Below are 21,486 nucleotides of genomic sequence, written 5' to 3' on the forward strand. Positions count from 1 at the left end.
ACTATTAACTTTAACTTTTATTTAATTAAAAAAAAATATTAACTTATCCAATCTTGTCTAAAAATAATATTGCGTTATATTAGACTTTTTCAGCTTTTTACGAAGTTATAGAGGCATCTAATACACAATTGGATTTTGTAATTTAGCTTTTGAAACGGTATAATAAATAAAATTATTAGTATCTGAATTACATTTATTATAGTGTAGATTGGGTGAAATATCACAACGAATTTGTATTTTATCTCTTTTTTCCAACAAAAACGCTACAAGCCTTCAGACGACTTTTTTGATCACGAATGTCGTAATTACATTGCAATTTCGACTGTGGTCAAAGTCTCGCTACAAATGCTTTGAAGCGTTTAATGGACCAATCAGAAGAAAGAATTTTACTAATTGACCAATCAAAGGACGCCTTAAAGCATTTGTAGCATCGCGTTTACTGTATACCCTTTCTCAATATTTTAATTTCGTAATTTCAGTATAAAGAAATTTTTCTTCGACAGAGACTCCATAGCCTTCTGTCATAACTCCTAACACCACCTGACACTCCTGTTGTCCGAGATAACAGAAATGTAGTTTTAGAGTGGGGGGGGGGAGGGAAAGGTTTAGACAGCTCCACGTTATCCACATATAACGATCGTACGATGTGACGTTTCTCATGACGTCATGATCGTCACAGTTACGACACAATGGCGGCCATAGCCAACTTGAGAGCATTAAATTTGACATTTTTAAACATATGTGATTCAAATAAGATTAAAATTTATTATTTATCATGGTACTTCTTATCATCTTATGATAAGTGTCTCCGCTCTTGAAATAAAAAAGCTGTAACGCCGCTTTAACCTGCTTTTATTAATCGTGGAAGGTCGAACTATCTCCTTTATATTTTGTTCTGGTATTGTGGCAATATTCTCTCACATCAAGCCACATCAAGAGCAATCTCAAGCAATCTTTATGGCAGTGTCAGCGGATGATGTACGTTGTGTCACTCTTGGAATTCTTTAAGATCTATCAAACATTTACTGTTCAGGAAGTTCACTGCGTTGTTTGTGGCTCGTAAGTAAAAAGTCATCATTGAAACGATTAATTATTCGGTAGAAATAGTAATCTAAATCGATAGTACACGACTGTTTTAGGATCCTAACCTTTTTTATATTCTGGTGTAATGAATTTCGACTAACCTTTTACCGCGTGTAAAATCTTCACAGATCATTCGCTGCAATCGTATAATTTCTTTCTTCGAGAGATGTGACAAAAATGAACAACAATAGTGAGAAACTATTGAAAAATATGCTCTTTGTATAAGTTTAAAGCATGCGTTATATTTAAATAAAAAGAAAAATAAACGAAAAAATATTTAAAAAAAAACATTCTTTTGACAAAAAAAATATTCTTTTAGTCAGGGAATGGAAAGTTACTTTTTGAAAGTAACAAGTTACAGTTGCTCGTTATCGAGTAGAATAACGAGTTACCGTTACTAGTAATCGATTTTTTAAAGTAACTGGTTACAGTTACTTGAGAAAGTAACTTTTCGTTGCTTTTTCGTTACTTTTTAGAAATCGACAATCACTAATTACAGCGGACAGGTACCTAGAGGCTTTCTAGTCTCAAGTACTATGAGTGACTTGTGTTCAATCAAACTGTGTGCAAAGTAACGATAAAAGTAACTGTAAAATTTGTTATTGTTATAAAAAAATATATAACTACGTTACCGTTACAGTTATAAAAAAAAAGTGACGCAGGTACCAGTAGAATTACAAAAAAAGTAATTCGTAACTGTAACTTTGTTACATGTAACAAGTTACTTTCATTTCCTGCTTTTAGTATGATAACGTCACATTGCAGCATACTTATCATTTTACTAATCAAAATGAGATGTTTAATATCTGATTTAATTATTTTTTTATAATGTCTAAAAATATAATTTGTTTTCTGTTCCTGCACTATGCTGCACTAGAACTATCTCGTTTTCGACAAATACTAAACATATACCTCACTTTAAGTTCCAAAAGTGTACACTAATTCAGCCTCAGAAACAGACCTATAGTTTAAAAAATTATTTTATTTTTTGAAGATTTCGAATATCATTTCTTCTTTGCTTGTTTAATTGATGTAAGTATCTATGTATAGTTATGCATATGATATTAAACATTTTTAACATCTAGAATTTTAAATTTAATTTATTGTTCTATGTTTCCTCTCTCTGAATTTGTTTTTAATTCTTTATTATAATTTTATCTAATGATAAATAATATAATCTATTAACCTTTAGGCTGCCTGTGTTTTTTCGTTAAAATAGTGGTTTTTTTCTCTTGTATAAAAAATTCTTATATAGAAAATTTTCCTAAATAAGTAACATACACAAAGCGTAAAATATCGAGATTTGTGCAGAGCCACAAAAGTGGCTTTCCTGGCAGGGGATGCCAAATAAAAAAATTTTTTATTTTCTCAAAAATAGTGCATTTGAGGGTTTTTGGTATCGCTGATTCCAATTCTGAGTATAGATTTATCTCGAGTTCTAAACGTAACATTGATAACATAAATGAATATAAAGGTATATAATAGATTCATGCAGAGAACTTTTCTTTAAGTAAATTGTACATTCCATTCAAGTTCCATTTTGAAATTTTCAGGATTATTTCATAATTGAAGTGGAAATATATTTTTACAAAATTTTTTAATTGGTAAATTTATGACGAAAAATGTTAATAAAATTTGTAAACAAACGCGGAAAATGATTTATTTATATGAAAATGATAAATTAAAAATAACCCATTCATAGAGCAATTTAAGATCTTCAAAGTTGGTCTCTTGCAGTTTTTTGTAAGATTAATGGTTTCGATGATACAATAATTTGAATTTCGCATGAGCGACGTTTTTTGTTTTGAATTTCTGCAACTTACAAGCGTGAATAATTTCACAAAAAAATCTCAAATGTTTTTCGCGAAACACACGTCTCATATTTTTGTCTGTAAAATATGTCAATAAATTAAAAAAAAATTAAAAATAACGATGTTTTGAAGATGCTGTTTTAAAGATGCGATTTGACATGGAATGCCTCATATATTTAATACAATTAGTATTTAAAATACCATAAAAAATGGTGGTATTTTAACCCAAACTCTCAAGAGCCACAAAAGTGGCTTTCCCGGCAGTCTAAAGGTTAAAGCTTAGATAAAAATCTTTTTCAGGGACTAAAATAATTCTTTATAATTAAAATGTATGTAAAAATTCTTGAACAGTTCCGTAGAAAAATATTGATATATTAATTGATATATAATTTTTGTCATTCTTGTCTCGATATTAATGATTAAATTAGTACTAATCTGTATTCTAAATTTAGGAAACTTCTACATGTCGTTCTTTATTGTGATATTTAAAATGCTAATCTCTTACGTAATATCAGAATGCGTATATACATCCCACATTTTAAATTACGCAAGCAAGAAACAACAAAAAAGTAATGCGTCTGAAAATCGAGATACACGGTTTGTTGTTTTAATTTCGTGGCGAATTTGCTATTGTTTATATAGATAACGTTGGAAAATAGCTTTGTATGCAAGAACAGTTTCAATTTTCGCAACAAAGAGTTGTTATAACTTAACTTTATAGAGAGTTCCATAAACAGTTAATTATAAGTATTAACGTTATCAGTTAAGTCTAAACAACGTTTTATTTGAGTGGAAATAATGTCAAGGTGTAATTATTTATCGGAAAAATATTTCAATTAATGGTAATAAAAATCGAAAACTGTTGGCAACCGTAATAATTTTTTATTCGTTGAGTAGACTTATTTATTATAACAGTATTAATCTTTATCTAGTATTAATCTTTATGTTCACTGATAATACAAGAAAAAAGTGTACCTGTTTGCATATAATTATATAATATAATAGTATACAGGGTGTCTCATTTGAAGTTTAGGACGCAATTATATCTCCCAAACTCAAAAAATGTTTCAAGCGGAACTTATCTCGTTTCGGGGTGGACATCTTTTGATTTTAAAACAAGTAACCAAATTCTCGAGAATGTCAAAAAACAAAAAAGGGCTAACGAGAGTTTTTTGCGCGGTTGTTAGTGCGAAAATAAAAATCGTTTATTGTCGAAAAACTATAGTATAATTAGTTATGCATAAACGTTTCGGCCTACTTCCGGGCTATCATCAGTATGTCTGAACGTATGTTGTAAAATTCTCACTTCTTCATGGCGAGACGGTAGAGTGGCAACTCAATCTCCTTATTCTATTGACAATGTGTTGGTTGACAATTCCAGTGGCAACGAATAACAGATAAAAATCTGTGCAGATATCAAAAACGTTACCAATTATTTATTATAAAAAAAAATTAATGCACTTACTCATATAGTTATGAAAGACGTGAATATCAAAAATCAAAGTCGGAAGACAAAGGATTCGCAAATTATTTATATTTAGCGATATAAATTCACTACAACCGTTCCGAATATTGTGACGGTCACATTTAAATGAGTCAAAGATAATACACAGCGTACAAACTAATAAGTAAAACGGACGGTATTACCAACATATGTCAGACTATTACTTAAAAGTAATAAAAGCAAAAACGGCACGCAGTTTAAATCAGTGTAAATTATTGATAATCGAGATGTATGAGTGTAAAAATTCGATGTCGGATTGCAAATTAAGGCTGTTTTTCTGCAACTGAAACGGAACTGGAACGGTTGTAGTGAATTTATATCGCTAAATATGAATAATTTGCGGATCCTTTCGATTTTGAGTGATTTTTGATGTTCACGCCTTTATATGAGTGAGTGCATTAATTTTTCTTTAGGAGTATGCATTCATTTTAAAGGATTTTTTGGTAAAAATATGGTTTTGTTGTGAAAAAATGATTACAAAATTAATCATTCAAAATATTGTCAATCGCTAGCCCCACTACTTTTTCCCATTTTTCTGGTAATAGGTGGATTCCACGTTGAAAAAACATCTTCAAACTTTTTCGGTTGGCTTGAACATTCCTTGTCTTCCGTGTCAAAATCACCTCTTTTATAGCGTCGAGACCGGTACTTACATGTTGAAATCGATGGAGTATAATCACCATAAGCTTCCGACAGCGTTCGTTGACTTTCAGCAGCATTTTTCTTCAAATGGAAGCAAAAAAGTAAAGCTTCCCGCAAATTGCGTTTTGTTGGCATAAAATTTGATATATTCAATGTTCAAAAAAATAATGTTTGCAATTCGGTACAGTGACACATACGGAAAACTAAAGTCACATGATGTACGTGCTTTGAACGTGAAGGTAGCAACAATACGCCCCGATGCAATAGTATTACGCCATCTCTTGAAAATCCTTTAAAATTAATGCATACTCCTAGTAAATATAATTGGTAACGTTTTTGATATCTGCACAGATTTTTACCTGTTATTCGTTGCCACTGGAATTGTCAACCATTGCCAATAGAATAAGGAGATTGAGTTGCTCTATCGTCTCGCCATGAAGTGAGAATTTTACAACATACGTTCAGACATACCGATGATAGCCCGGGAGTGGGTTGACACGTTTATGCGTAACTAATTATACTATAGTTTTTTGACAATAAACGATTTTTATTTTCGCACTAATAACAAAAACTTTCATTAGCCCTTATATTTGCTTTTGTTTCTTGATCTTTTGATTTTCACAAATTCTCTCTGTGTGGACGTGTCTCAAAATTTTCAAGGTGACTTTTTTTTAAATGAAATATAATTTTCATTTATATATTTTTTTATGTAATATGATATTCTCTAATTATTCTACATATAAAGAGATCTTAAAGATGATTAGTCATATTGTAAATAGCACTTACACACAAACGATTTACGTATCATTGACACGTCACTACATACATCAATATCTCACGTACTGCACATATGCATAAATTTTCATATAACAATAACGTTTTAATTAAACATTTAAGTACAATTTTAAAAACTCCACGTTATTTCTTCGTGCAAATTACTAGTTTATGGACTATTATTTAATAAGTACAGATTACACAACTTTCATATGAAGCAAATGTTGTCACGACGTAACAATTCTGGAGCGTCTTATTGGACTAAGAAATGATAAAGAAGATCTCAATTTTCAAGTTTTTTGTCGTTCCCAGCATAGACTCTATCTTACAGACACGTATTAATGCATATGCTGTAGTTGAGAGTCAACCCTCAACTACATGTGTAGGTCATTTGGAAAAAAAGTCTACAGAGAAAAAGATTATAATTTTGCAACAATGTATAAGATATTATAGCATCATGAATACGCATACTTGTTTCTAGAACATTTGTATAAGAAAAAATCAACAATTTAAGGGGGCACTACTAGTTAGGAGGATAAAAAAGGAGGGATTTTTGGAAATTTTTTAATAGAGAAAACTAAGACTTTTTTAAAAAAATGCTTATTTCATCGTACTGTTTATATCTTAGACTACAAATCCTGTGTTTTACATTAAAAAATGTGATGAACTGTGAGCGTGGTAAGTATTTTCTCATGTGACAGTCGGCAAATCTAAAATCTATGGGTAATCTAAAATCAAAAAAACAAAAATATTCATTTAATATATTCAATAATCTAGTCCTTGAATGAAGGATATTACGAAATAATAATATATAAAGAAGTTGCAGACATTTGAACGTGAATGTTCAATTTTCGATAAAAATTTTGTTCGTTTTTGGTGAATATAAAAAAACCTATTGAGCAAATTAAGAAATCCTTCGTTCAAAGACTAGTTTTTCATATCCTGAACAAATTAAAAAAAAATATTGAAAATCGCGGTTAAGTACTTTTGGAGAAATCGTAGTCACCGATTTTAAAAACTCTGTTTCGAAAAAAACGCGTTTAAAGTTTCAACTCATGACTACACTAATATAAACAATTAATAATAAGATTTTTTTATTCGGACCGACAAGAATTAAACATTAAGTATAAGCGTATTTAGGCCTATGACGGTCAAAGCTAGATCTTTTTTGCCTAAATAATTCCCAGTGAATTATCTATATCCTATATATGTATATGCATATATATCATTTTTTTTGTAGTTATTCAATAGATAATTCGCTGGGAATTATTTAGGCAAAAAAGATCTAGCTTTGACCGTCATAGGCCTGAATACGCTTATACTTAGTGGATAAACAATTGATTTTTTACCTTAAACAGAATCATTCACTCCGAGCTCATATAAAAGATCTTCCGCAGCTGTAGCAGCACAGAAATTTCACTACATAACCTTTCACTCCGTTAACAACTACCAAACAATTGAATTGGCAAGAAAATAATTGCGTTTTCTGCGATATTATCTACCAGTAAAAACTTTTCCGATTACTTGATTAGTGAATTTATTTTTATTTTTTTACGAATATATATTTTTTGCTACGAAAATTTTTTGCTACCTGCTTCTCTGGTTGAACGGATGAATTCACCTCTTGATCTTTTTACTTTAAAGAGTGGTGAATTTCTAATTTTTTAAATCATTTTACAGAACACTGATTGTGTTTCAATTCTTTGTTCATTGTCACCTGACAATCATGTATCTACTGAGCATGAAGGATTGAATAAGGACTCTGCCGTTTTTACCATGAGCTAGTTAAATTGTATAGTGAAGATGGACTGAAGTGAAGCCGAAATGTCTGAAATAAACTTGTATTTTTGGAAAATATTATTGCGTGATGCGCAGTAATTACTGAAACTCGGTGCTTAACTCTTGCAACTTAGCTCTTGTTTTAATTATTTTGTTGATAATTTCGAGAGTTATTTACATTGATCATTTTCCAATTTTAGTGATAAGATATAAAATAATAAATTAATAGACATACATGCAAGTTTTGTTCATATTTTATTCTCCATAAACAATGAGTGTGCTGAAACTTTTGAGCAGTAGTATATGTATATAAAATAAGAGTGAAGAAAAGAGATTGCATAAAAAACTCGTCGTAGAATCATACGATATCTCGTGATATCGCGTGGAGACGTGACGATGTTACATATTGCTGTGGTTTCACATTGGACGTTCAGTTAATTGCCGCAAGTGACAGCAAAAACTGCGACATCCACATTAACTCAAATACATTCAGAGGTATACAAATATTAATATTAATTTATATTTGAAATTTTAATATCGACAGTAATAATACATAATGCTATATAAAAATAACAAAACCACCTACCTGTTCAAAAGTTTTGTGTTGAAATTTGAACTTCAAAAATCCTCTTGATGTTAATATTTCTAATCAATTTATTGTATAGATTTTTATATTTAAAATTTTTCGATATTTTTTAATGTATTCTATTTTTTTTTTTTTTTAATTTTTTACACTGTAATTGTACTTATTGACAGAAAACTAATCTCGTGAATAATTAATTACATGATATACTTATATGAAAGAAAAAGATAATAATATTCAAGTATTGTTTATACCATCTTTTTCATGATTTTATTGTATCAAAGTTTACATTATTTACAAGTTTAAATTAGAAATTAAATAATTTCTCTCGGCGGAGATAATATTTTTTGCAATAAGTTCTTTACATATTTTAAGATGTATATAATTAAATTTAGGAGGATTATTAATCTTTCAGATAGATATTATATTGTGTTGAAGGTCCGATAGTATAACGGCGCGCAATCATATTTCTAAGATAAATTCATTTAAAGAATACATATATGTATTAGTTTAATATCTAACTTTGATCGTCAAATAGCGTTTCTCGTATTATAGCGTTTAGGTGATATATTCACATAAACGGTCGTGTTTCCAATCTTATTATTGTATATATAATATATTAGGGATGCACCGGAAAGGTCAATCCGAGGAATAAATTAATGTAACTTATTAATAATAAGATTAGAAACAAGACTGTAACCTAAAACTACGTAAGGTTATGAGAAACATTTTTTATGAATAATTTTTTACAACCCTTAATATACAAATATCAAATTATTAACAGAGACTCACAATCGTAAAAGTAAAAATAAACAATCCGTTTAAGGCTAATGAGAGTCAAGGCCGATGAAGGTGCCATTAAATTATAAACCCAATAATTATTTTACATAATGTGTAATCTTCTTTATTGTGGACGTTTCAGCTCTCTTTGGAGTCCTCTTCAGCAATGTTACATCTCTTAACTCGTTTACATGGATAGACTCACTTTTGACGGAAGGATCAATGTAAACGAATTAAGAGATGTAACATTGCTGAAGAGAACTCCAAAGAGAGTCGAAACGTTCATAATAAAGAAGATTACACATTATGTAAAATAATTATCGGGTTTATAATTTAATCGTTGGCACCTTCATCGACTTTGACTCTCATTAGCTTTGAACGAATTGTTTATTTTTATGCTTAATATACACCTTGGGCCATTCGTGTCCTGCGCATTTCTTTTCTTTGATTTATATACAACAATATTGTATGCAACAATTGTATATAATATATATAACAATTTATTATAAATATATAACTTTACAAATACTTTCTAAAGATGTCAACATATACGTAAAATATACGAAAGACCTTTCATGTGTATAATATATAAAGGCACCAAAAACTAAGGTGTGTACTAAAGATTAATACTATACTATGAAAGGAATGGATTTTTTTTCACAAAAATTCGCAAAACGGAAAGATATTATTCAAAAATCTATATCTGATTTTTTATCGATTTTTGACAGAAATTTCTAAATAATGGCAGCAAAAGCAATTCGAGAAGCAACTGGGAAAGATTTGATCAATCGTAAACTTTCTGTTGGGACGAAAGCAGCAAAATGTAGATTTGTATCTGTTACGGAAAACACAAACTGGATTGATATCGTTAATGAACATTCCTGGCTCAAAACAGAAAGATTAGTTGTTAAACCAGATCAATTAATCAAGCGACGAGGAAAACTTGGATTAATTAAAGTAAACGCAGATTTAATTGCAGTACAAAAATGGGTTGAGCAGCATATGAATAAAGAGCAACGCATTGGCAAGGCTATCGGAAAATTAAAAACATTTATAATTGAACCGTTCGTACCACATAAATCGGTAAGAGTTTATTGAATTATTGTTTACTTTTATACACAGTGCTTATAACTGTTTTAAGACTATCTTAATAAGATTATCATAATAAAATAATAATACGAATAAAAGTCTTTAGTCTATTTACATATAATTCAGCATGACCACTTTATCTATCGATACATGTAATACAATTATATTCGCACAATGATAGCTACATAAAAATAGCCTAATAAAAATTCTAATTTCCCTTTATTGTAAATCTGATGTCCTTTATCTATATTATTAAAAAAGTAATCTAAGCGATTTTTGTATGTTTCATGGAAAATAGAAAGGAAAAAAGTCTAATGTTAACGAATTATATATAATATAATAAATGAGAAAAGTAGTGCAAAATATCTGTCTTTTTATAAATATATTTAACAGTTGAAGTGTATATATGTTCGCAAAACGGGCAAAGTTCGCAAATGGGTAATACTGATATTGTACAGCAGGCAACTCGGGCAATGTCAACACTGCTCACTATGCGGACTTTGTTCGTAACACATATGTAAGCACACAGCATAACAATACTTAATAAAAAACCGAAGTTTGACAGTTGTAGTCAGATTCGAATAATATGATTCAAGAAAAGCTTTATTACTTTTAAAGTAAACTTTATCATTTGATTCTCCAGTATATATTGATGTTATCTGAGCCTTTTCAATAAAAAAAAAACAATCGATATTTATTTAACCTTCAACTTTATCTGTCTTTCGATGACCATGGCTTATTAAGGCTCTTTTATCAGTATTTGATACATTTTGGAAGATTAAATATAATGTAAAATAGCATGGTTTATTTCTCAATTAGCAAAAAAATTTCTTTTAAATGATATTTGATAACCTTCCCTGGTGAAAATTTTTCTCATAATTTTTATACGAATTGAAACATTTTTCAGAAATACTCAGAAATATTCGAAAGTTTATATCTTTTAGAATTTTTCATACAAGTGAATTCTGAAATATTCTGAAATTTCTCATCCTATAATTTAAAAAAAATATTTAAAAATTTTTTAGATTTTGTAACATTTCATCAGAAATTATACTTACAAAAAATCTTACAAGAAATCTTATTTTATAATTAACATAAATATATATGAAACATTTTGGGAAAAGATGTAGATTTTCTGAGAAATAATTCGTAAAAAAAATGTGAGGAAGTTATAAAATTATATAGAAATTCTGAAAAATTATATGAAAAATTCAGAGAAAAATTTTCACTAGGATTAAGCTGTATTAATTTGTTACACTAATTATGTACAAAAAGATTTATAATTAAATATATAATAGTAGAATTTTTAATAAATTTTGAATAAATAATGTAATGTTCGCATAATAGAATCGCTCTTAACTTGAACATTACGTGTAGCATATTAGATATTTTATGCTTACTTCGAGTGATTAAGAAATCAAAATTATAACATTATGTAATAATATACGATTATTATGAACTAAATACATATAATACATATTTATATTTACGTTTTAGGAAGAAGAAGCTTACGTTTGTATCTATTCTCACCGTAAAGCTGATACGATATTATTTCATCATCAAGGGGGTATTGATATCGGAGATGTTGATGCTAAAGCTTTAAAATTAAATATATCAGTTGGTAACGAAATGTCTGATCGGTCTATATTAATTGATAGACTTCTGACAAACGTGATGGATGATAAAAAAGTGTAATAATGATGTTCAATCATTTAAAATCATAGCTGGGATTTAGTTGCATATTTCGGCTGATTTTCAGCTTTTGCTTTACCAATCCGTGCGCAGCCTAAATGCCGAAATGTGCAACTAAATCCCAGCTCTGTTTTAAATCATATAGATTTTATAACTTTTGTTTGTACTTTTCTTTTATTTTAGGGTGATTGCTGAATTCATAGAATCTCTTTATAAGCTCTATGTTAATTTACATTTTACGTACTTGGAAATCAATCCACTAGTGATTACGGATAATGCAATTCATGTTCTCGATCTTGCGGCCAAATTAGACACTACGGCAGATTTCATATGTAAACCAGATTGGGGAGAAATCGATTATCCGCCGCCATTTGGAAGAGACGCTTATCCGGAGGAAGCCTATATAGCTGATTTGGATGCTAAATCTGGCGCTAGTTTGAAATTGACAATTCTTAATCCAGACGGTCGTATATGGACCATGGTTGCTGGTGGTGGTTAGTAGATATGGTTACACAAGGTGGGAGTAAGTCTATAGTACAATCGACGATTAGAGGTGATTTTTTTGTATAAAAATAGGTACAAAATACAGAATAACCTTTTTAACCGCTTTATTTTCGAGAAAAATTGGTCAATTATGGTGAGTATTCTGTTACTCCTGTGAACAACAAACTTACGAATATGCAAAATCCATACTGAGTTTGATAACAAAAGTAAAGTGTCCTGATGGAAAAATACTTCCTATAGTAGGAGGAATTGCTAATTTACAAATGTAGCTGCAATATTTAAAATCATTGGCTCTTTAAGAAAGAATATCAACCTTAAGTTTGAAAATCGCAAATCAAGTTTGAATACGTGTGTATTTAATGAAGATACGGTTTGGAAGATACAATATTAATGTTATTATGTTCCCAGCAAATGAGAATAGATTGAATTGGATAAATCCATATAAATCAAGTTTTCGAAACCGCGTTATCTCCGCGAAAAAGATATTGAATTTTGTAGAGACTGAATACACTGAATCCGTTTCTATACGTCTAGATAAATATAATAATGTGAACTCTAGTGGATTCATATAGATTCAGAAATGAAAATATTCATCTGCGATCCCAGAAAGTGATTTTGTCGTTAGAAAGTATGCATCAAAGTGATCACTGATATATGAATCGTTTCTTCCCCAACGAGTCCTAATACTATACACAGAGTATACAACATTACAGATTCACGGTAACAGGATGACTCCCGGATATAATCTGCATTATTGCAGCCACACGGTTATGTCTAGAAATTACCTTGTCGTGGATCCGCAATGTTACACACTGTATATCAAACTGGGGTTTTTGTTTAGGAACAACTTGTATGTATATCACCTCGGTGCGTGTTTATCAACGATATTACTTGCCGAGATCCGTGACTCGCAGTTGATGGATATTCCATATTAGACAATTCTTTAGTACCGCACGTTAAATTCAAACGAATTAGTCGAACGTTGATATTGCGTTGAATATTGGGTAAAACATCAAAAGTAAATTACCAATAGATAATTACGGATTCAACCGGATTGGTCGCATGTTTCATTTCTATGCACATTGGGTGAGATACAGAAAGCAAATAACTAATCTGAAATTACCAAGCGGATTACGGATAGAAAATGGATTAAAAAATTCAAAAACTTGATTCGACATCGCTTCAATGAATTATTTTCAATAATTTCTCGTTTACATCCATATGACTTCAAGAGTGGCAGGATTAAAGAAAATATGACAAATAGTTAAAGTTTATTTATTTTGTTAGAAGAAAAATTTCTTATAACAAAGCCTCGGACGAAAAAAGTTTATTGTATATTTTCGATTTATTTTTGTACAAGGAATTATTCCTCATCTAGTTGTACTATAAGATTGTATATACAGCTTATTTTTTTGCAATTTTTTTTTTTTTTTTTTTTTTACATTAAACAGCTTCTCCCTTTTGTGCCCGGATACTACATTAAATTTACTTTTACAGGTGCTTCTGTGATATATTCAGATACAATTTGTGATTTGGGAGCAGCTGACGAACTAGCCAATTATGGTGAATATTCTGGTGCTCCTAGTGAACAACAAACTTATGAATATGCAAAAACCATACTGAGTTTGATGACAAAGGTAAAGCGTTCTGATGGAAAAGTACTTATTATAGGAGGAGGAATTGCTAATTTTACAAATGTAGCTGCAACATTTAAAGGCATTGTTAAAGCTCTTCAAGAATATCAATCTAAACTAGTGGAATATGATATAAGAATTTTTGTAAGAAGAGCAGGACCTAATTATCAAGAAGGCTTAAGGTAAAGAAAAAATTACTATTAATAGTATAATGTCCGTGTAAATATGTATATAATATTAAAAAAATATTTTAATAGAATTATACGGGAAGTTGGTAGACGTTTAGGAATTCCCGTTCATGTATTTGGTCCCGAAACGCATATGACAGCTATATGTGCTATGGCACTAGGAAAGAAACCAATTCCTGATCCAGAAGCTCAAGAATTCTCAACAGCGAACTTTCTTCTACCATCCGGACAAGATGTCGGACCACCATGCATATCCAAAAATAACGTACATTCATCATCAGAGCAGTTTAAATTGAAGACTGTAGAAGCAGTAAATTCAGGAATCGATGATAAACAACTTTTTAGTAATAAAACGAAATCTATTATTTGGGGTATGCAAACAAGAGCGGTACAGAGTATGCTGGATTTTGATTTTGTTTGCCGAAGATCCGAGCCATCCGTCGCGGCTATTGTTTATCCTTTTACTGGTGATCATAAACAAAAATTTTACTGGGGTCATAAAGAGGTGAGATTTCGAATAAAGAAAAAAGTTAGAAATAGCTTAATATTAAAAAATATATAATAAAAAACAATTTTGTAAAGCTTTTAGTATATCATAATAGTTGATAATGTAAATATTGATAGTATTATTAGTATTAATATAAATACATTCACTAACAAAAAAATGGGCCACTAAATGTTAGCACAAATTTTTATTATCTTCGAATAGCAATAACGTAATAAAAAATCATCGTATCGAGATAAACCAAAGCTTAAATTAAAGCTTGAACGTTTTCCTTGATAAGAAAATTAAAATTGAGTTATACAGGGTGGGCCATCTATTGGTACGTTTTTAAAAATGCGATCAAATGAGCATACATTGATATTTTTTATTAATTTTTTTTAGAGGGAGCCACATGAACGAAATCGTTTTTCATTCTTGACGCGGATACTTTTAGCTTCACAACAAAAAAAAAATTAATAAAAAATATCAATGTATGCTCATTTGATCGCATTTTTAAAAACGTACCAATAGATGGCCCACTCTGTAAAAACGTACCAATAGATGGCCCACCCTGTAGGAACTGTTAATTGAGTTATAGAAATTGTTTTGCACAATGATGGGCATGGTGGTTGAAGACATACTTTGAAAAATAGGATAAAAATTTGTTCCTTTAAATTGTTGCGCTGCTCAGGGAAATTGCCTGTATGGCACAAAATTTTATGAGTTTTTAAGCTCATTGATATCTATGAATATTTTGAATATTTTTCTATGATTTTTTTGACAAAGTTATGCCATTTTAAAGTTTTAAAGACACCTTGATAGCGAAATATTAATCTGATCGAGTTTGCGCGCAAATTAGCAAACTCGATCAGATTTTGACTACAAAACCATAGCCATCTGTGTCCGCATTTGGCTATGGATTTGTCGACAAAGCCTATTGACATGTTTTGCCAGCAGATTGCTGATAAAAACCGAACAGATTCTGCTGACATAATTTGACAGCAGATTGTGAGGAGGTGCCCTGGATGCAGAGAAATTGGATAAGATTAGTGGTACATGGTCATAATAGTGAACTTTGGATAGTTCTAACACTCAGGAAACCTCTCCTATAAAGTTGGGCTTATGGAATTTTTGATTCTGTTTTGATACCTTAAAATTTTAGACATGTCTCAAAGTTGTTCATCCAGGGCCCAAATTCCCCTATAAAACTGGATATAGTCCTTTGTGTTAACATTTAGAAACCCGCTTTTTTTGCCGACGATTGTATTAATTTTATTTTCTGTAAATAGGTTCTTATTCCTGTTTACAAACAAATGAAAGACGCTATGGCTAAACATATGGACGCAGATGTAATGGTCACATTTGCCTCTTTAAGATCTGCTTATGAAAGTACCATGGAAACGTTACAATTTCCGCAAATCAGAACGATTGCCATAATCGCGGAAGGTATACCTGAAAATATGACCAGAAAAATGATTTTAGCAGCACAACGAAGGAATGTCACTATAATTGGACCGGCTACTGTGGGAGGTGTAAAGCCAGGCTGTTTTAAAATCGGTAATACAGGCGGAATGATGGATAATATTTTGCATAGCAAATTGTATAGACCTGGCAGGTAATACTGCACATCGGATTTTTGGATGTAATAGCATTTGACAAAATCAATTGAATAATAACAATAACATTATTTTCAGTGTCGCTTACGTTTCTCGTTCTGGTGGCATGTCAAACGAATTAAATAATATAATCTCCAAAGCTTCTAATGGAGTATTAGAGGGTGTTGCTATCGGTGGAGATCGATATCCAGGAACTACTTTTATGGACCATATAATGCGTTATCAAAACGATCCAGATGTGAAGTTAATCGTATTGCTTGGAGAAGTTGGTGGTATCGAAGAATATGAAGTATGCGAAGCATTGAAAACAGGCAGAGTTACAAAACCCTTGATAGCTTGGTGCATTGGTACCTGTGCCAGTATGTTCAATTCTGAGGTACAATTTGGTCATGCTGGCTCTATCGCAAACTCCAATTTTGAAACGGCTTCTGCAAAAAATGCAGCGTTAAAGGCTGCCAATGCATATGTCCCAAATAGTTTTGATAACCTTGGTGATCTCATACAAACCGTTTACGAACAATTAGTAAAAGATGGCATAATAGTGCCAGAACCCGAAGTTCCAGTGCCGACTGTGCCAATGGATTATGGATGGGCCAGAGTAAATTTTATTTATTAACATTATCTACTATAGCTCATTTTTGCTATTAAGATTCCTGAGTGGTCGCCGTGGCCATGTTGGAATCGTGATTTCATAAGCGAGAAATGACACGTTAATTTATGTTACGTGCCATTTGTAAATAAAGACAACTTGGATAAATCAAAGGCCCAGTTTCACGATTAACTCTTAACCGATGTTCAACTTATTTTCCTTTCTTTCCAATTTTAGAATTGGAAAAAGATAATGAATAAGTTGAACCTTGGTTAAAAGTTTACCGTGAATTGTGAAACTGGGCCTAAATGACGAGATCACTTTAAAACATTTATAAAAATAGATGAAAACTGTTCTTTCTTCCCTTGACAGTCAGTAAATGGTCATAAAAAGCACATAAAATAAACCGCTATTCGGGCAGGAAACCCACGGTTTGACAGCTGTTGGAATGAATGAAAAATACGTTTTTACGTATAAAATTCTAAGATAACTTCAGTTTTCATCTATTTTTACGACTTTGATAAGTACGAAAAAGTCACATTTTCACAATTAAGCACATAATAACAAAATAGCACGTATGTGTGTGTGTGTGTATATATATATATATATAATCGCAATAGTCAACAAAATATTAATTACTAAAAATTGCAAAATATTGATCTTGAATAATTTTTTATTCAAATATTATCAACTTTACAGAAAAACTGCATGAGACAAAAATTATTTATTTTCTTTTCATAAAGTTCTGAGAATTTTTTCAGAATTTTTTACCAATTTTTTAGTACTGCATTTTCTTATTTTTACCAACATGAGAAAATACGATATTAAAAAATTTTTTTAAAATTCTCAGATTTTATCTCTTGCAGTTTTTCTGTAAAGTTGATAGTATTTGGGTAAAAAATTATTCAAAACTAATATTTTGCAATTTTTAGTAATTAATATCTTGTTAACTATTGCGAAAATTGCGAAATGGTAGAGAACTTTTTGACTCAGTTTAGTCCGCTCTATTTACACAGTCTTATATAAGACAAAAAATTTACTTGTTGCGTTTTAACATGATTTATACTATTCTGGATAAATGGAAGGGATATACTATTATTACAAGACTGCATTCAGGAATTATACCTAGATAACTCTAGTATGCATTTTTGCTATAATATACGTAACGTAACTTATAGCTTAGAGTTATCTGTAATTCCTGAACGCAGTCTAATTTATTAAAACGTATGTGTTATTTGGAATGCTTCTCGCCCCTTACGGCTGTTCTACAATGTGCTTCTTGTTTCCTGTTTCTTGCTGTTTGTCTCTGTTTGTCTCTTGTCTTTTTGATAAAGAAGGCAAGAAACAGAAAACAAAAAGCACATTGTAAAACAGCCATTATTGATACACGTCGAGCGGTTGAGATTGCCGAGAAAGCATTTTTGATCGCTTGAAACAAGCGACTAGAGCGAGAAGTACGGACGTTCTCTCGCTATCTCGTTCGCTCTCGGCGCGTCAAAGTCGAGTACACGGATATGGGTTCGTACTTGTGTATGTGGCTACCGGTTTTGCCCACTGAACTATAATATAATACAACTGGAACGTGCACTGACCGCCAGAATGCGTGCTGAGAGAGTCAGCAAATCGCGGATATACTTCCCTTATTTGTTGTACAGTCAAATTAGAAAGTTTTAAAGTACCGGTAAATAGAGATAAATATATGGTGATTTAAAACGAAGGTGTTATATCAATAAAATAAATTACATAGAATAAAATACATTAGATGAAGAGAATAATTGTAGTACATTAAGGACCACTTTCACCATCGTCGGTTTACTTAACTAGCTTAGTAACTGTAATGAAATAGAAAGAGATAGAACTATTTCTATCTCTTTCTATTTCATTACAGTTACTAGGCTGATTAAGTTAACTGAGCTTGGTGAAAGTGGCCCTAAGGCTCCTGAGTAGTCACCATAGCCATATTGAATCGTGACGTCAGAAGCGAGAAATGACACGTTAATTTTTATTACGTGCCATTTATAAATAAAGACAATTTGAATAAAACAAAATAATGAGATTGCTTTAAAATATTTGTAAAAATGGATGAAAACCGTGCTTATCCCCCCTAACAGTCAATAAATAATCATAAAAAGTGACAAGGGCACGTGTAAGTGAAAATAAGCTACGCATGCGCATTGAATAAAAGCACTTCATGTGCTTTTCATCACTTTTTACGATTATTTACCGATTGTCAAGGGGGATAAACATGGTTTTCGTCCATTTTTACAAATGTTTTAAAGCAATCTCATTTTCAATATGGCTGTGGTGACTACTCAGGAGTCTTAACGTAAAAGTCACGTCAGTTATATAAGACTAAAAAGAAAATATATTTTACTTTTGAGTATGAATATAACGTTACGTTATGCGCATGTGCAGATAGTTAAAAAGAGAAAAGTATACCCGCCAAACATCATGTCCACGTTTTTCACACTCTTTCATCTAATACATTAGCACGGCAGTGCACATTTCAATTGTATTATAGTGATAAAAAAAATGAAATAAATTGCAAATTACACATCGAGTAAATACAACGCATTAAATACTTTTTTTTAAACAAAAATGGGTTTTAAAATGCAAAACATTCTCGCTCAAATCAAATTATTTCGTTTATACAATATAATTGTGTATATTGTAGTATATATACATATACAGAGTGTATCAGACCACCCGTACACTCCTTTTATTTCGGAAACAGCATTTTAGAAAAAACCGTTTCAGACAAAAGTTGTAGGGTTCAAAACGATCTATTCACTGATCTTATCAGTTTGACCTTGCGTGGCGTCGCCAAGGCCAGGTCAAGGTCACATTGATTTTTTTAAATGGAACACTGTACTTTTGATTTCAGAATCTAATAGCTGCTGTCAAGAGCTTTTCAAAACACTATAATAAAGTTATTTTTCATAAAGTACTTTTTGAGTTGTAAAGACTTGAAAGTTATAGTACCGCCGGCATTAGCATTACACAAGGTGTTCGACCGACGGCTAAAATTTCCTGAATGTTCAGGATTATGTCCTAGATAATATTTGTTAAGATTAAGGTCATTGCAGATTGTTTCAACAAGAATACATCGGTCGGACACCTTGCGTAATGCTAATGCCGACGGCGGTACTGTATCTTTCGAACATCATAACTCAAAAAGTACTTAATGAAAAAATATTTTCTTATAGCGTTTTAGAAAGCTCTCGACACCAGCTATTAAATTCTGGAATCGACAGTAGGGTGTTCGATTTAAAAAAATCGGATGTGACCTTGATTTGACGTTGGCGACGCCACTTAAGGTCAAAACTGATAAAATCAGTAAATAGAACTTTTTGAATCCTACAACTTTTGTCTGAAACACTTCTGTAAAATTTAAATTTTCCGAGATATTCAGGTGTCCCGACCTTTTTGAGACATCCTGTATATATATATACATATACATTCATATACATATATCTGTACATAAGAATATAGAGCAAAATGAACATTGAGTTACATTTGCACATGTGGTAGCTATTTATTAACTTAATTGAATAGATCATTATGTACGCAATTCTGTATTATTAATATTTATATTGTACAAACAGGAACTTGGTTTAATACGTAAACCTGCATCATTTATGACATCAATTTGTGATGAACGTGGACAGGAATTATTATATGCTGGTATGCCTGTAACCGAAGTTTTAAAACAAAATGTGGGTATCGGTGGCGTTGTTTCACTTCTATGGTTCCAACGCTGTTTACCCCCAACTTATTGTAAATTTCTTGAAATGTCGCTGATGCTCACAGCGGATCATGGTCCAGCTGTTTCTGGAGCTCACAATACTATTGTTTGCGCACGTGCCGGGAAAGACCTGGTTAGCTGTCTCGTTTCGGGACTTCTAACAATTGTAAGCGAAAATTAAATTCTAATAAACCAGTACGACTTTTCAATACTTCAATGATATATTAATTTACAGGGAGACCGTTTTGGTGGTGCTTTAGATGGTGCAGCTCGTATGTTTTCTGAGGCATATGATACTGGTTTACATCCACAAGAATTTGTAAATAATACACGTAAAAAAGGAGAATTGATTATGGGTATTGGACATCGTGTTAAGTCAATTAACAATCCAGACATGCGTGTAAAACTTATCAAGGAATTTGTGTTAGAGAATTTTCCGGCAAGACCTTTAGTCGAATATGCTTTAGAAGTTGAAAAAATAACAACCAGTAAAAAGCCTAATTTAATTCTTAATGTGGATGGTATTATTGCTTGCTCCTTTGTCGATATGTTGCGCAACAGTGGCAGTTTTACTAGAGAAGAGGCGCAAGAATATATTGAAATAGGTGCCATAAATAGTTTGTTCGTTCTTGGTCGAAGTATAGGATTTATTGGTATGTGGTTATACATGTAAAATTATATACATTTGCATGCATTATGTACATTACGTAAAGAAATGTTATGGATATTATCATTTGCTAACAAGCTCTTTTTCTTTTAGGTCATTACATGGATCAAAAAAGATTAAAGCAAGGTCTTTATCGTCATCCTTGGGATGATATTTCTTATGTACTACCTGAGCAATATAATTGAATTGTTAGATAATCACATACAGTATGTAACGCTTAATATGTCTCATCATTAATCATTCAGTTCAAAAACCATCTTAAAAATAAATATGCGATATAAAAAATTAATTGTTTATCATTGATATCGATAAATTACATTGT

General features: G+C 31.1%; 1 protein-coding gene across 2 annotated transcripts; it reads left to right on the forward strand.

The window, feature by feature from the left end:
* Nucleotides 1-823: 823 nt before the first annotated feature.
* Nucleotides 824-21,449, forward strand: ATPCL (ATP-citrate synthase). 2 transcript variants are annotated; one of them, XM_018521847.1, is made up of 11 exons: nt 824-1,059; nt 9,685-10,039; nt 11,543-11,736; nt 11,921-12,231; nt 13,739-14,057; nt 14,133-14,568; nt 15,837-16,162; nt 16,242-16,761; nt 20,358-20,663; nt 20,733-21,150; nt 21,258-21,449. In XM_018521847.1, the coding sequence occupies exons 2-11, from the start codon at nt 9,698-9,700 to the stop codon at nt 21,347-21,349; spliced, it is 3,264 nt and encodes a 1,087-aa protein (XP_018377349.1). In that variant the 5' UTR covers nt 824-1,059; nt 9,685-9,697; the 3' UTR covers nt 21,350-21,449. The 2 variants fall into 2 exon arrangements, with proteins under 2 accessions (XP_018377349.1, XP_018377350.1); XM_018521848.1 differs by lacking the exon at nt 824-1,059 and adding an exon at nt 8,018-8,088.
* Nucleotides 21,450-21,486: the final 37 nt, after the last annotated feature.

This window comes from Trachymyrmex cornetzi, unplaced genomic scaffold, assembly GCF_001594075.2.
Source record: "Trachymyrmex cornetzi isolate Tcor2-1 unplaced genomic scaffold, Tcor1.1 scaffold124, whole genome shotgun sequence".
Lineage (NCBI taxonomy): Eukaryota > Metazoa > Arthropoda > Insecta > Hymenoptera > Formicidae > Trachymyrmex > Trachymyrmex cornetzi.